Source organism: Ctenopharyngodon idella, chromosome 12 (genome assembly GCF_019924925.1).
Source record: "Ctenopharyngodon idella isolate HZGC_01 chromosome 12, HZGC01, whole genome shotgun sequence".
NCBI classification, from domain to species: Eukaryota; Metazoa; Chordata; class Actinopteri; order Cypriniformes; family Xenocyprididae; genus Ctenopharyngodon; species Ctenopharyngodon idella.
Window position 1 is genome coordinate 24290974 of NC_067231.1, and position 12377 is coordinate 24303350.

The window sequence follows — 12377 nt, forward strand, 5'->3', positions numbered from 1 at the left end:
AATTGATCACACACACACACACACACACACATATAAATATATAGTTGATAACAGTTGATAAAAAAGATAATTAAATATAAAAGATAAATTAATCACAATTTTCATGGTTAGGTGCAACAAAAAAAGGCCAAAGCACTACAACGAAAGGGTTTCAACATTGGTATTTATGTTGCGATAATTATTATTATTATTTTTTTGGGTGGGTCATGTCTAGCCATATCTCACTAGTAAGAGAACTGTCACTAGCAGGCACGTGCACACATAGACATAAAAGGGGGCTTGAGCTCCTGCCCTTTTTCTTCCAAGAGAGAAATTGCCCTTTTTTTCTGGGGTACTTTTTTTTTTTTTTTTTTGCTCTTGTGATAAACCTATTGAACACTAAAGAAGACCATAGTCTCTGTGTGAACTGATTATTCTGTAGAAATCTGTGGAGTATGAAACAATTGCGTGAGTGTGAGGGAATTAAAATAAATTGGTAAGGAAGTCAGAGTTGTCTTAATATATTTAAGGGTTTATCATTTTTTTAAAATAAATAATTATGAGAAGTGCCCTTTTTTCTGATTGAGCCCCTGCCCCCCAAAATGTCTGTGCAGGTCCCTGGTCACTAGTGCAGATACTGTATGTCTTATGCTTACAGGTGAGTTCTGCCCAGCTGGTTGAAGCACCACTGATGGTATGAACGCTGAAACTTCGGAGCCGATCGTAAAGCAACTCCCGATATCGGATTCGGAAGCCTAGCAGGATCCCGTTAATCTTCTCCTCAGGAGGGGGCTGAGGATGACAGGACAGGCTGAGTGAATGTCACCACACACATAATACCAAACAGACCAAACAGAATTGCTATTTCTCCTTCTGCTATTGGTCAGAAAAAAGATTAGCCTTTAAGCCTTTGCCATTTGATTTGTGTCTGCGGTTAAAACTTTTCTGAAACTACATGTAATTGGAGGTTGTATAAACACATGTACGTTGCTAATATCCGGAGGGAAGACATCTTTGCTCTGTCACATCAAACATTTGCTCAAGTTTAACGATCAAACCTGAGAAATCCCCCCTAATAAAGTGTGAATGAACTGGGTGGAGGAACCAGTTCACTCACCTTTTTGCCACCTGAATGGATAGAGATGTAAACCAGAGGCCTGCGGCTCTTTGAAATGGTAGGCTAATTCAGGGGTGACTTTGAGAATATGTGTTTAAGATACATACTATGCCCTCCTGCTCTGTTATTACAAACCGTTGATAGAAAAGCACAGGAGAAGTATAGTGGAAAGTCCCGCCCCCTTACCTGCCAGCAAATCAGCACAGAGGTTGTGGTGTGTGGCGTGACAGTCAGGATTGTGGGAGATTCGTCTGGAGCTGGAGAGAGCAAGAGATACAATTAAAAGACAGAAAGATAACTGTGCACTTGGCATCATTGTGAACGTTTTGCCGCATCAGCTACAATGTATTACGCCTGTCTTACAGCCTGATTTGTTGCGTTGGGTTTTAAACAGGCATTATGCATTGGTCCGTCTCACTTCACTAGAGTTGCTTAGGTATAATTTAGTCTCGTAGCAACCAGAGATACTGTATTACCTCATTTATTCTACTGCCTCCAGCAATGACATCACTGCTGGAACACAATAACATCACCTGCGTACACAATAAAACCTTGGCTGCTATTACGGCTGTAAAACAGTACTCTCGTAATACAGGCAGAGTAGCATCTGTGTGCAGAATAATGGTCAATTCATGAGATGCACATCATGTACAGAATGACTCGGCTGTATATATTCAGAGAAGAGAGGAAGGCGGAGCCATGTAGAGAAGAATATGGTGTTTAATGGCTCTGTTCTAAAACCTAGCGAGCTGCAACACTGTCTACACAGGGATACTGTTCAAAACTTTTGGGTTAGCAGGATTTTTAGGGCCAGATACACTGAACAGGGAAAATTAGCATGAGAGCACAATTCCCAAAAAGAGCAGATGGGAGTGGAAAGTTCCGCGCATGATCTTCTGACGACGCGCAAGATACTTGCAAAACAAATACTTTTTTCAGGATTTTTTGGTTAAAAAAGAACAGCATTTATTTGAAACAGAAACTATTAGTAACAATGTAAAAGTCTTCACTGTTACAGCACGTATAAATATTGGATGAAATAGTCCATTGAAATTATATTAAACTATTTTTATTTAGCTTTTGGAAACGGGGTGTTTTCACTCCACAAACAGGTCTTTTTTTCATAATTTTTAGCCTCAAATTGAATGAAACGCTAATTTAATACAGCTCTTTTCAAGTGTGCTTTTCCAGAAGAACAAAGTGATGCTGCTAAGTGTTTGCTTGTAAACAGTAATTTCATCTGTTTAGTTTTAAAATCATTTGATTGAGCGTCTCCCAATGTTTTATTTTTTAATGAGAAGCCCATTTTCCACTCCTTACACTGTTTAGAGAACATATGAGATGCTGACTTTGATTTTGGCCATACAGCCACAAAAGGCTGTTTTATGCAACCTACTGTTAGCTGGTTCTCCCATCCTACTCAGGTTGGTCTGGTTTTATGGTTTAGGAAGGGTTTGGGGCACTTGTCAGCTGGATAGGCTGAGAGACCAGCTGCCTGACCAACTTAAGACCAGCTTGGGCATCTTGGCAACCAGCTAAGGACATTTGAAACTCTTATGATGCCTTAAAATATCTAGGTTTTGAAACAGAGCTTTAGAGTGTGCATGTCTCCACAATAAAACATTGATAAAGAGTACAAGAGAAGTGTTCTAACCATCCTGTAGTGTTGTGATGGCTTCACTCTCTTCACTGTAGTCACTGTCTCCAATATCATTAGTGGCCTTCACTCTGAACTGATACGAGGTGAAGGGCTTCAGTCTGAAATAAAAATCACACACATGAGTCAAAACACAAGAAGCTACTCAAAATATGCTTTGCATAAAGCCAGTATTATATTACAATGACTAACAAAGTAACGCCACTCTTTATGGAAAAACTGTACTGTGAAGTACTGTGACTTTATGCATCAAATCACACAACACATCCCAGCACATGTCTTTTGTACCTGTCTACGATGTAGGAGCTGGACTCATGGCTAACAGACGCAGAATGAACTGTCCAGTTCTTCTCGGGCAGCTCTCTGACCTGAACCGTGTAATACCGGACTGGCGATAAACCGTCGCTGCCAGGTTCCCATGATAATAGCACACTGCGTGCCTGTACATTTTCCTGAGGGACTGTAGGACGGCTGGTGGGCTGGGGCCGAGCTGGGGGTTAAAGGTCAAGCATAATTAGACTTAAAACTTAATCAAACAAAGCCAATAACCAGACGAACCCCTACCATACGTAGTGTTGGGAAGTTCAAAATATTTACATTTTTGTGAATCGCTTTGTTTAATGTGAATTTAATGTGAAACAGAAGTCTTTCAAAAAACATTAAGCAAAACCTAATTTTATTTATTTAATTTAATTTAACTTAAACTGAGATGTTCATTGCTTTTGTGCTCTGGAAGCAGAATTAAATCATAAAATTAAATTATATAATCTGATGCACGAAAATGGAGCAAATATATAGATGAATAATCTCAAAACTGTATCCAAATTTTTGTTGATAAAAAAATCTTTAGAAAGCCTTGTCCAATCACCCTGAGACTAGCGATAGTAAGTAGCATGGCAATTTAAATAGTTTAATATATTGAAGCAAATATAATTAAGCTACTTTTTTAGTCTAGTAATTTTAGTGAAGCTAACTACTTTTTCAAATAGTATAACTACTTTAAAATATGAGTAACTTGTAGCATGGGAAGCTAGCTTTGAAGTAGCATCCCTAACACTGGTTTTTATGTCTATACTCATAGAAACTCATACAATATTATCTCTGCTTTACCACACACTTATAATCCTGCTGAACAATTTAAAAAATACATTAGATTATGGAAAATTTATGACTCTCATATTTCACTATATAAGCACACTTTATGAGTCAAAACCTCTGATTTCTACACTGGATCAGTGCACTGCATAAATAATCCGAGGTCTGATTGTGATGCTCTGTAAGAAGAACGTGCCTTTGCCTGAGTGGAAATCAGTGCAGCAAAACTTCCGCCAGACGTCTCAGACCACACCAAAGCAAGTCTGGCTAGAGGGGATTGAGTTGTTTTGGACTCAACCTCAGTGGACTGTAGAAGTCTCCGTTCAGAGACATGAACACACAAACACCCTCTCTAGATACAAGTCTGATTACATGACTCTGTGTAATCATAACATCATACGCATAAGGATGGGGGCTTTTTCAAGAGCAGGGAAGCACAGATGCCACTTATGAATTACAGAATGTGTGCCTAGGTTTTATTCATTAATATACTGTATATATATATATATATAAACAAAAAAGGTTGATGTAAATCAAAATAAAACCTTTAATCATTCATTTCTTGCTTAATGTCAACAGGCACACATTGATGTGATGCTCAGTTTGAACATGTCTTGCTTCATTGATGGTGGGTGATAATAACGTGCATTACCTCTTTTCTCCGTGGTGACCACCAAAGCCTCCGCTGCTTCTCCCCATCCCTTGCGTGTCTGTGCTCTTATACGGAACACGTACACGGATTCCGGCCTCAGTCCGGTGACGGTATACTGCCGTGCGCTGGAGTTCAAGACGTCAAACGTGGCTGTGTTGCTGTTGGTGGAGTTCAGGCGGTATGTGATCTGATAGGCTGGAGAGGGAACCGATGACATCACAGAGATTAGAACAGGACAAACTGCTTTTCCTCGCATGCAATTGAGAGAATGTAACACATTTGGCTTGTTTCATAATTAGAAGAAATGCAAACCAATGAATGAAAGCAAAACCAATGTGATTTCGTTTACAATGGGGCCGCTAAGGAGTGGAAGCAATTACACTTTTTAAAAAAAGAAATTAATACTTTTATTCAGCAAGGACACATTAAATTGATCAAAAGTGGCAGTAGTGACATTTATAATGAATTCTGTTTCAAATAAACGCTGTTCTTTTGAACTTTTGAATGCTGTTCTTTGAACAGTTTCTACAAAAAAATTAGGCAGCACAATAGTTTGCAACATTGATCATAATAAGATATGTTTCTTGAGTACCAAATCAGCATATTAGAATAATTTCTGAAGGATCATGTGACATTCAAGACTATAGTAATGGCTGAAATAAATAGACATCTGTAAAATTGTAATAATATTTCACAATATTACAATTTTTACTGTATTTTTGATCAAATAAATGCTGCTTTGTTGAGCATAAGAGACTTTCAAAACCATTAATTCAAAACCATTCATTAAATCTGAATGGTAGTGCAAGTAAGGGTAAATAATTCTTTTTATGTGATATTCTGTGATTGTTTTCACATGTTCATGTATATTTGCATGTGTAGGATCCGTTAACCATCATTATTGAAAGTATTCAGGGATGTTTAATCTCATGATGGTAAAAAGAGGTCATTCAGAGGACAAACATGTGAGTATAAACACCAGAAAACAGAAATGCATGCACACGATACACATGAAAAACAAGCAAACAAACAAACTCTTGTACCCAGGATGATCCCGTTGGGCTGGGAAGGTGGCTGCCAGATGAGTCTGACCGAGGTGGTCCGGACTTCAGGAAACAGAATGACGACAGGCGGCCCAGGCACTGAAGAAAAAAAAAAAAAACATCACGCAGTCTTATCATACAGACACATCTGAGAACATAATAAAGCAATTATTTATTTGTTATGTACTGCCATGCCCACCATCATCAAGGGTTCGCTCCAGAATTGAAGGAGAGCTGGGTCGGCCGTCTCCAATGCGGGTGAAGGCTAGCACCTGGATCTCATACAGAACATACTTCCCCAGTCCGGTCAGCTGAACACTATGGCTGGCGTTTCCTTCCACCGTCCAGAACTGAAGAGGAGAGTCTGAATCCTTCTCCTTATAAGCCACCTGTGAGAAGGTATAGATCAAAGTTAAAATGGATGGGGATCAGGGACAGCTGTGGTCACCATTCACTTTCATTGTATGGAAAGAAACCCCTAGCTTTGGTCATGTGTTATGCAGTCATGTATTCAAATTGTAATTTTTGCAGCTTTGTTTCAATGCATGGTGTTTTTTTTCTTTCTTCTTTTTTTTTTCACTGGAAAGTGCATCTCACAGACCTTGTAGCCCAGGATAAGTCCATTCCTATCGGGTTCGGGAACTTCAAACCAGCGGACCAGAATGCTGCTGGAGGTAGTAGCAAATGCAGAAACATTTGTGGGGCCACAAGAGGGGACTGCATTAAAACAGAGGAAGACAGAAAGATTGGTTAAAGTCAGATGTGGATAAAATACAGATGTGCTGGTTAAACTCACCATTATTTTTTTATTGCTGTATTTATTATAAATAATTTATCCATGCACATATTTTTTTTTTAACTCATGTGCCCTCATAATCTTTAATCAAAATGACTTCCCCTCCCTCTTGCAGCGACATCTCATTCTCTTCTCTGATGATGTTTACTGGCGCGAGGGTGGAACAACCTGTCACTCACATGAGATCGACCAATAGCAAACCATAACTGTCCAATCAATTCCCAAAGGACAAAATCAAGTCCCCGCCCTACATTTTTCTTGTTCAAGAAGCCGTTTCACTTGTATATACATCACAATAGGGAAGAAAATACTATTGCAAGTTCCCGGAAGTTGCATATATGTATAAATTAGTCTTTCTGAATACCTCAAGTCCTTAATGGGGTTGAAATATGTTCATTGTATATGTGTGTGTGTGTGGAGAGAGATTAAGTGTGCTGATGGCTGGACACATATCAAAGGCAGTGAGGCCTGGAAGACACCAGATTTTGACCATTATTGGGGGAGTAACAGAGAATCACTCTGCGGCACAAATCCCCGGACACAGAGTGCACGATTGCGGGAATTTGATTGGCTAAAGAAAAATCAGGGGAGTCATGTGTACAGCCCCATGTGTTACCAATTTCCTCAACACCCACTTATTAATCCCAAACTTGCTTCCCTGAATTCTGGTAACCACGGAGACTGAGCGGAGCAGAAGGAGAGAAGGGGAAAAAGAGGTGGTCCAGAGGAAGTCAGGATTGCTTCTCTTTCATGGCACAGAAAGAATGAAAAGATTTGCACGTGTGCACAGTTCTGTGCCCATTTAAGCCTGTTTTAACAGAAAATACTGTGCCCGCATACTATATATGGTGAAAGATTTATCACTGAAATGTTTTTCATTTCATATTATAAAATGGATAGTTCCAGCAGTCTGGCTGGCTGAGCCACGTTTGAAACCATAAAATAGTCAATATGTATCTTCACACTTGTGAATGCACTGTATACTATATTAATGTACCAATCATTCAATTATAGAATGACCATTACATCAACAACCATAAATCAGTCTACAGTTATTGTAATGTGACAATTAATTAATTAGACAAATGTTTAATAAATCATATAATCATATATCATATTGATATATATATATATATATATATAGCAAAATTGGCCATAATTAAACTGAATTATTCATAAAATATTGCATTAAATAGACACAAAAAAAGAACACTTTGCTTTCGTAAACTCTTGATTACTGAAACTTCTGAAGCCTGTTTTCTCTTTACCGGACTCTCGGGTTCTTCCGCGGACAGGTAGACTCCACGGTCCTGCTCCGATACCATTGATGGCCTGAACTCTGACCTCATACTCTGTCCACTCCTCCAGGTCCTCGATGGTGAACTCTCTCTCCAAGCGGTCTGCGATGACGTGCAGTAGGGCTTTGGACTGAGCTCCAGTCCTGCTGTACTGCACACGGTAACCTACCGAATCAGGGTTCCCGTTGTATTCCCATTCAGGAAGAGGCTGATGGACGGTTGAAAAAGAGAGAGTGAATTTGTGTCTTAGTGCCACATATATGTGTATTGTTTAGATTCTAGAACATACCACCCATCTGAGCCAGAGGCTGGTCTCGCTGGCTGTCCGCAGGGTGACATTTGCAGGGGCCATATCAGGAGGAGCCTGCAGGGTCTGGATCTTCCTGGAAGGCTGGCTGGGTGGACTGGTGCCCACTATGTTTACCTGACGCATACGGAACCTGCAAATACAAATATACACTTACCTTAATAGGCTTTTATACTTTAACATCCATCTCGGGTGATCCAATCATAAGCAGTGTTGTTATTGTTAACTTAAAGTAAAATTAAAACCGTTAAAAAATATTTACGGTAACTGAAATAAAGCTGAAATAAAATAAAATAAAAATTGAAATGTTGCCTGGTCAACTAATTAAATAAATAAATAATGAAGCTTAATTTGAAGTACTAAAATGACTAAAACTGACTAGATATGTCTGTAGCTACAATGATCAACACTTCAAAAACATGTTGTAAATCAATGATGCTCTTCACCGAATGCACTTTTACGAATCTGCTCAACAGCGCTCATTTTTTAAATTTTAATACCGACTTGGTATCGGAGTCAGTACTTTTGACAACACTAAAGAATATTAAAATAATACAAATGGTCAAGCAAGACCAATGGTTTTTATAACTAAGAGTAACATGCGTCTCCTCTGTGATTTGATTTCAAGGAGACCCGTCAGAAAGGAACCAACTGTTCTTTCACACCCCCTTGAGGCCTTATTTGATAATATACTGAAGATAAATAATAAATGTCACCTATAAAAGGTGTAGGGGTTGAGGCCGGAGACCTCCAGAGAGCGAGCATCAGGTTCATTGGCCAGTTGATGGACCATCACCCAATCCTCATTCTCTCCAATGACACCGACCTGAAAGCAGAAGAAGAGAGAGATTCATGGAAGTGTTCAGGCAAAGATCAAGTGTAGAATATGAAAGCTTCACCCCCTTGAATAAAGAGAGACCCACCTGGGCCTCCACCTGCCAACGAGAAATTGAAGTCTTGCCATCGTATCCTGGCTTGAACTGTAATGTTACTGATCGAGGGCCGATGTTTGAGATGGCCAAGTTTGTGGGAGGCCCGGGAAGCTCTGTATCGGAAGAAAGAAAAGAGTGTTCTAGTTATTTAGTTTTATTTAATCCAGAATATAATTTAGCAATAAATCCTAATTAGAAAAAAAATTAACATAAACAAAACATTAAAGGAATGTGTGAAAATGCTTAGCTGTGCTATGGCGCCCTCTTTTGGTAAGATGAGACTTTATATAAAAATGAAAGCGCCACATATTCTTTCAGCACACTGCTCTCATTCAGTCACATTATATAAAAACACAAATTTTAAATTTTGTGAGTTTCTATGTGGTTGCTAGAGTGTTCTGGATGGTTATTAACATGTTGCTATATGGTTGCAATGGTGTTTGGGGTGGTTGTTACACCATAACAATAGCAAGCAGCACTAAAAATAAGCACCAGTTTCTGTAGTTTTCACACAGTTAAATGTCTTTGTGAAAGGCAGAAATGAACGAGAACCCTGGTACAAATCATTCCACACTCACAGCTGTTACCCAGCTTATTATCATAAGATGAAATATGCCTTCAATAAAACACTGTGGGAATGTCGTGAAAGCAGCAGGGTCTGCATAACTTAATAAGGGCAACATGGTGCGACGCTATGACTGTTCAGGATTCATACATCTTTAAACGTCTACATTTACTCTTGAATGTGTGCAGGTCGTACATGGTTTGAGTCTGGAATCCATAGACAGTCTAATGAAGCAATAAAGGAGAAACGATCTCTGTCCTGGGAGTCATAATAGTGAACTCCACGCAGCCAGGGCATCCGTGTGTTTGTGCTGCATCGATGCAATAACGAGAGCTCAGACGTTTAACTTTATAACCCTCTGCAGTCCTTTTAATGGGAGCTCTAAAAACCAGTGGTGGTCTAAAGCTGGTTCAGGGGTACTCATGGAAAGAGAACATGTGTGTTTTCTTGTCTCCTATTAACATGTCACACTTTTTTCCAGTCTGGTTTTAATGTGCAATTTGCCATAACTGTTTTGACTTGTTTGTGCATGTATGTGTGCATTCATGTATGACTGCTTTACCTGGTGGTACTCCTGAAGAGATTGTTGAAGACGACAGCTGACCCTGACCCTTGGAGGTCATTCCAGCCACCTCAATGGTGTACGTGGTGAGAGCGGTTAGTCCAGTGACTCTGTATTCCAGAGTAACATTAGGCAGGTAGTGCGTAACCCGAGTGTTAGTACGGTTATACTCCTCCCATGATATACGATACCCTAGGAAACAAATATTAAATATAAATATTAGAGATGTATCAGCCAATAATCAGTATCGGCCAATAAAAGCAAGTAATTTCATAATGATCAGGGCTGATTTTATCCTGTCAATCAAAAAACTGGACTGCAACTCATACTGTGTGTGAAGAAAATCTCCCTTTTGTTGAATTTAGGACGACAATTACGCATTAATAGTTAAATAGCGACATAAAATCCGGCTCTATTTGACCCTATGTATCAGTAGTTCAAGCCAGGTCTGCAGTTTTTTCCTACATCAAACATTATTTGTAGCGTGTCTCCCATCCAATAATCGCAAGCTGCTTTGTGCTTTGTTACTTGTTATGCGAAACAAAGTCTAAGCTTTCAAATTCTGTCCATTTTATCACAAAATTCAAATAACAAATGGCGTTTTGACGCTCTTAAATGTGACGTGACAGATCGCTGTAGCGATTAATATAAGTTATAGCATAAAAAAAACATGCATGAATATCAAAAAGTATGTTGAAAAATACAGTACAACTTACAGAAATGAATCATGTCTCATGTAATCACTCAATCAGTATTTCAACCACAGCAAGACAGCTTGTGAACAATGTCACTTAATGTTGCATTTACCTCAGGAAGGTTATCCAATGTTCACAGTTCGTTAATTAGCTATAAAAAACACTAGAGAGGTGCTTATGTATTGTGAATTATAAATGTATGTTTGAATAAATTTGCCACGAAGACAAGTGTTCATGAAAACTACCTTATATGCAACTGAATTGCATACAATCATTTTATAAATAAATATAAATAAAAAAAAACAAAAAAAACAACTAAATAATATAATATTATATCCATGTTGCCTCCATGTTTAATTTTTAGCCATAAATATGTGATGTTTATATCCTCTAATAGTAAAAACCTGTTCAACAATACCAATTCTTCAAAAAATTATAAACTGCTCGCCCACAATCACACACATTTCATTTCGGACCATGTAGCAAACAACAGAAATCCTGTCTCATACATTTGATATCTATGATTGGTTTTGCAGAAGTCATCAAAAGAACAAAGAAAAATGATTATTTCTGCAATAGAAATATTTGTTAATAACGGACAAAAATCTCACCAGTCAGAACGCCGTTCTTTTCATTGGGTTCTCTCCAGCTGACTTTGAGAGAAGTGTCTAGAATCTCAGTGAAGCTCAGGTGACCCACAGCACCAGGAGCTGAAAATACAGGACAGGGATCAGACTGTGAGACCTTCACAGGTACAGTATACCTAGAGATGCGAGTGAGGTTTTCAAGGTCAGAGGTTATCCTGCTTCCACGGCTTCTTGGAATTGAAAGCACTGAACATCAACAAAAACCATGTAAAGCAGGGCTTAAAAATGAAAAGCAAAAAGCAGAATCAGCATTTTTAATGTTTTAAGCATGACGTTTTAAGCATGATTTTGGTAAAATGTTAATAATATAACAATAATACATTAAGCCACAATACTAATTTTGACAACATGGTGTTTAATTATTTAAAAATTAAATTTTTTAAGTATAGTAGTGGTTCTACACTAACCTGCAATTTTCAGTGGTTTCCAAACACAACAACCAACACCCTGGATATTACCTGCCATTCATTTTCACTACAATGTAATGCTTTAATGGTGACATATCCTCTGAAAAACTCAAGGATCAGGATCAACAAAATATTTTGAGACAGGAACGCGTCTAACTTGGCAAAATCAGGACGTGTACAACTTAGCGCGGGCATTTTACTCACATTTGATGTGTCAACATCACATTTGCATAGGCTGTACTATTTGAATTCATGATTGGTTGACTGCCAAAATAAAAGGTTATCCTTTAGTTTGGATGGTCCACTTTAGACATTCTACTAAGTCATTACCAGTCATTATAGTATTAGAAGACTGGTAGGTTAGAGTTAGTAGAAAAAGTTGACATGTACTTGCAAAGTTACTTATAGTCAGTATGTATGAAGTGGAGCATCGAAATAAAGTGTTACCAATTAAAATATTAAACAGAATAATAAAATAATATTATTAACCAGTTAAAGGTAATTTCAAATAAGTGTTTTTTTTTTTCAGAACCATTAAACTCGATTTCGTTTTTGTTTATGTTCCTGTTAAAATTTTGCTTGTTTCCAGTATTTGTTTTCATTCCTTGAACCGGTTCAGAGCCCT

General features: G+C 38.3%; 1 protein-coding gene across 7 annotated transcripts in view; it reads right to left on the bottom strand.

Moving 5' to 3' along the window:
• sdk2b (sidekick cell adhesion molecule 2b) overlaps window positions 1-12377 on the bottom strand; it is a 316027-nt gene that overhangs the window by 25666 nt on the left and 277984 nt on the right. For all 7 annotated transcript variants that reach the window (XM_051913942.1, XM_051913947.1, XM_051913946.1 and 4 more), the window contains exons 20-33: window positions 11310-11408; window positions 10004-10195; window positions 8868-8989; window positions 8661-8770; window positions 7927-8077; window positions 7608-7845; window positions 6145-6260; window positions 5743-5932; window positions 5544-5642; window positions 4501-4695; window positions 3042-3243; window positions 2751-2854; window positions 1283-1353; window positions 636-771 (exon numbers count right to left, since the gene is read on the bottom strand). In XM_051913942.1, the coding sequence (XP_051769902.1) occupies window positions 636-771; window positions 1283-1353; window positions 2751-2854; window positions 3042-3243; window positions 4501-4695; window positions 5544-5642; window positions 5743-5932; window positions 6145-6260; window positions 7608-7845; window positions 7927-8077; window positions 8661-8770; window positions 8868-8989; window positions 10004-10195; window positions 11310-11408 (2025 nt within the window). The remainder of the gene's footprint in view (window positions 1-635; window positions 772-1282; window positions 1354-2750; window positions 2855-3041; window positions 3244-4500; window positions 4696-5543; window positions 5643-5742; window positions 5933-6144; window positions 6261-7607; window positions 7846-7926; window positions 8078-8660; window positions 8771-8867; window positions 8990-10003; window positions 10196-11309; window positions 11409-12377) is intronic.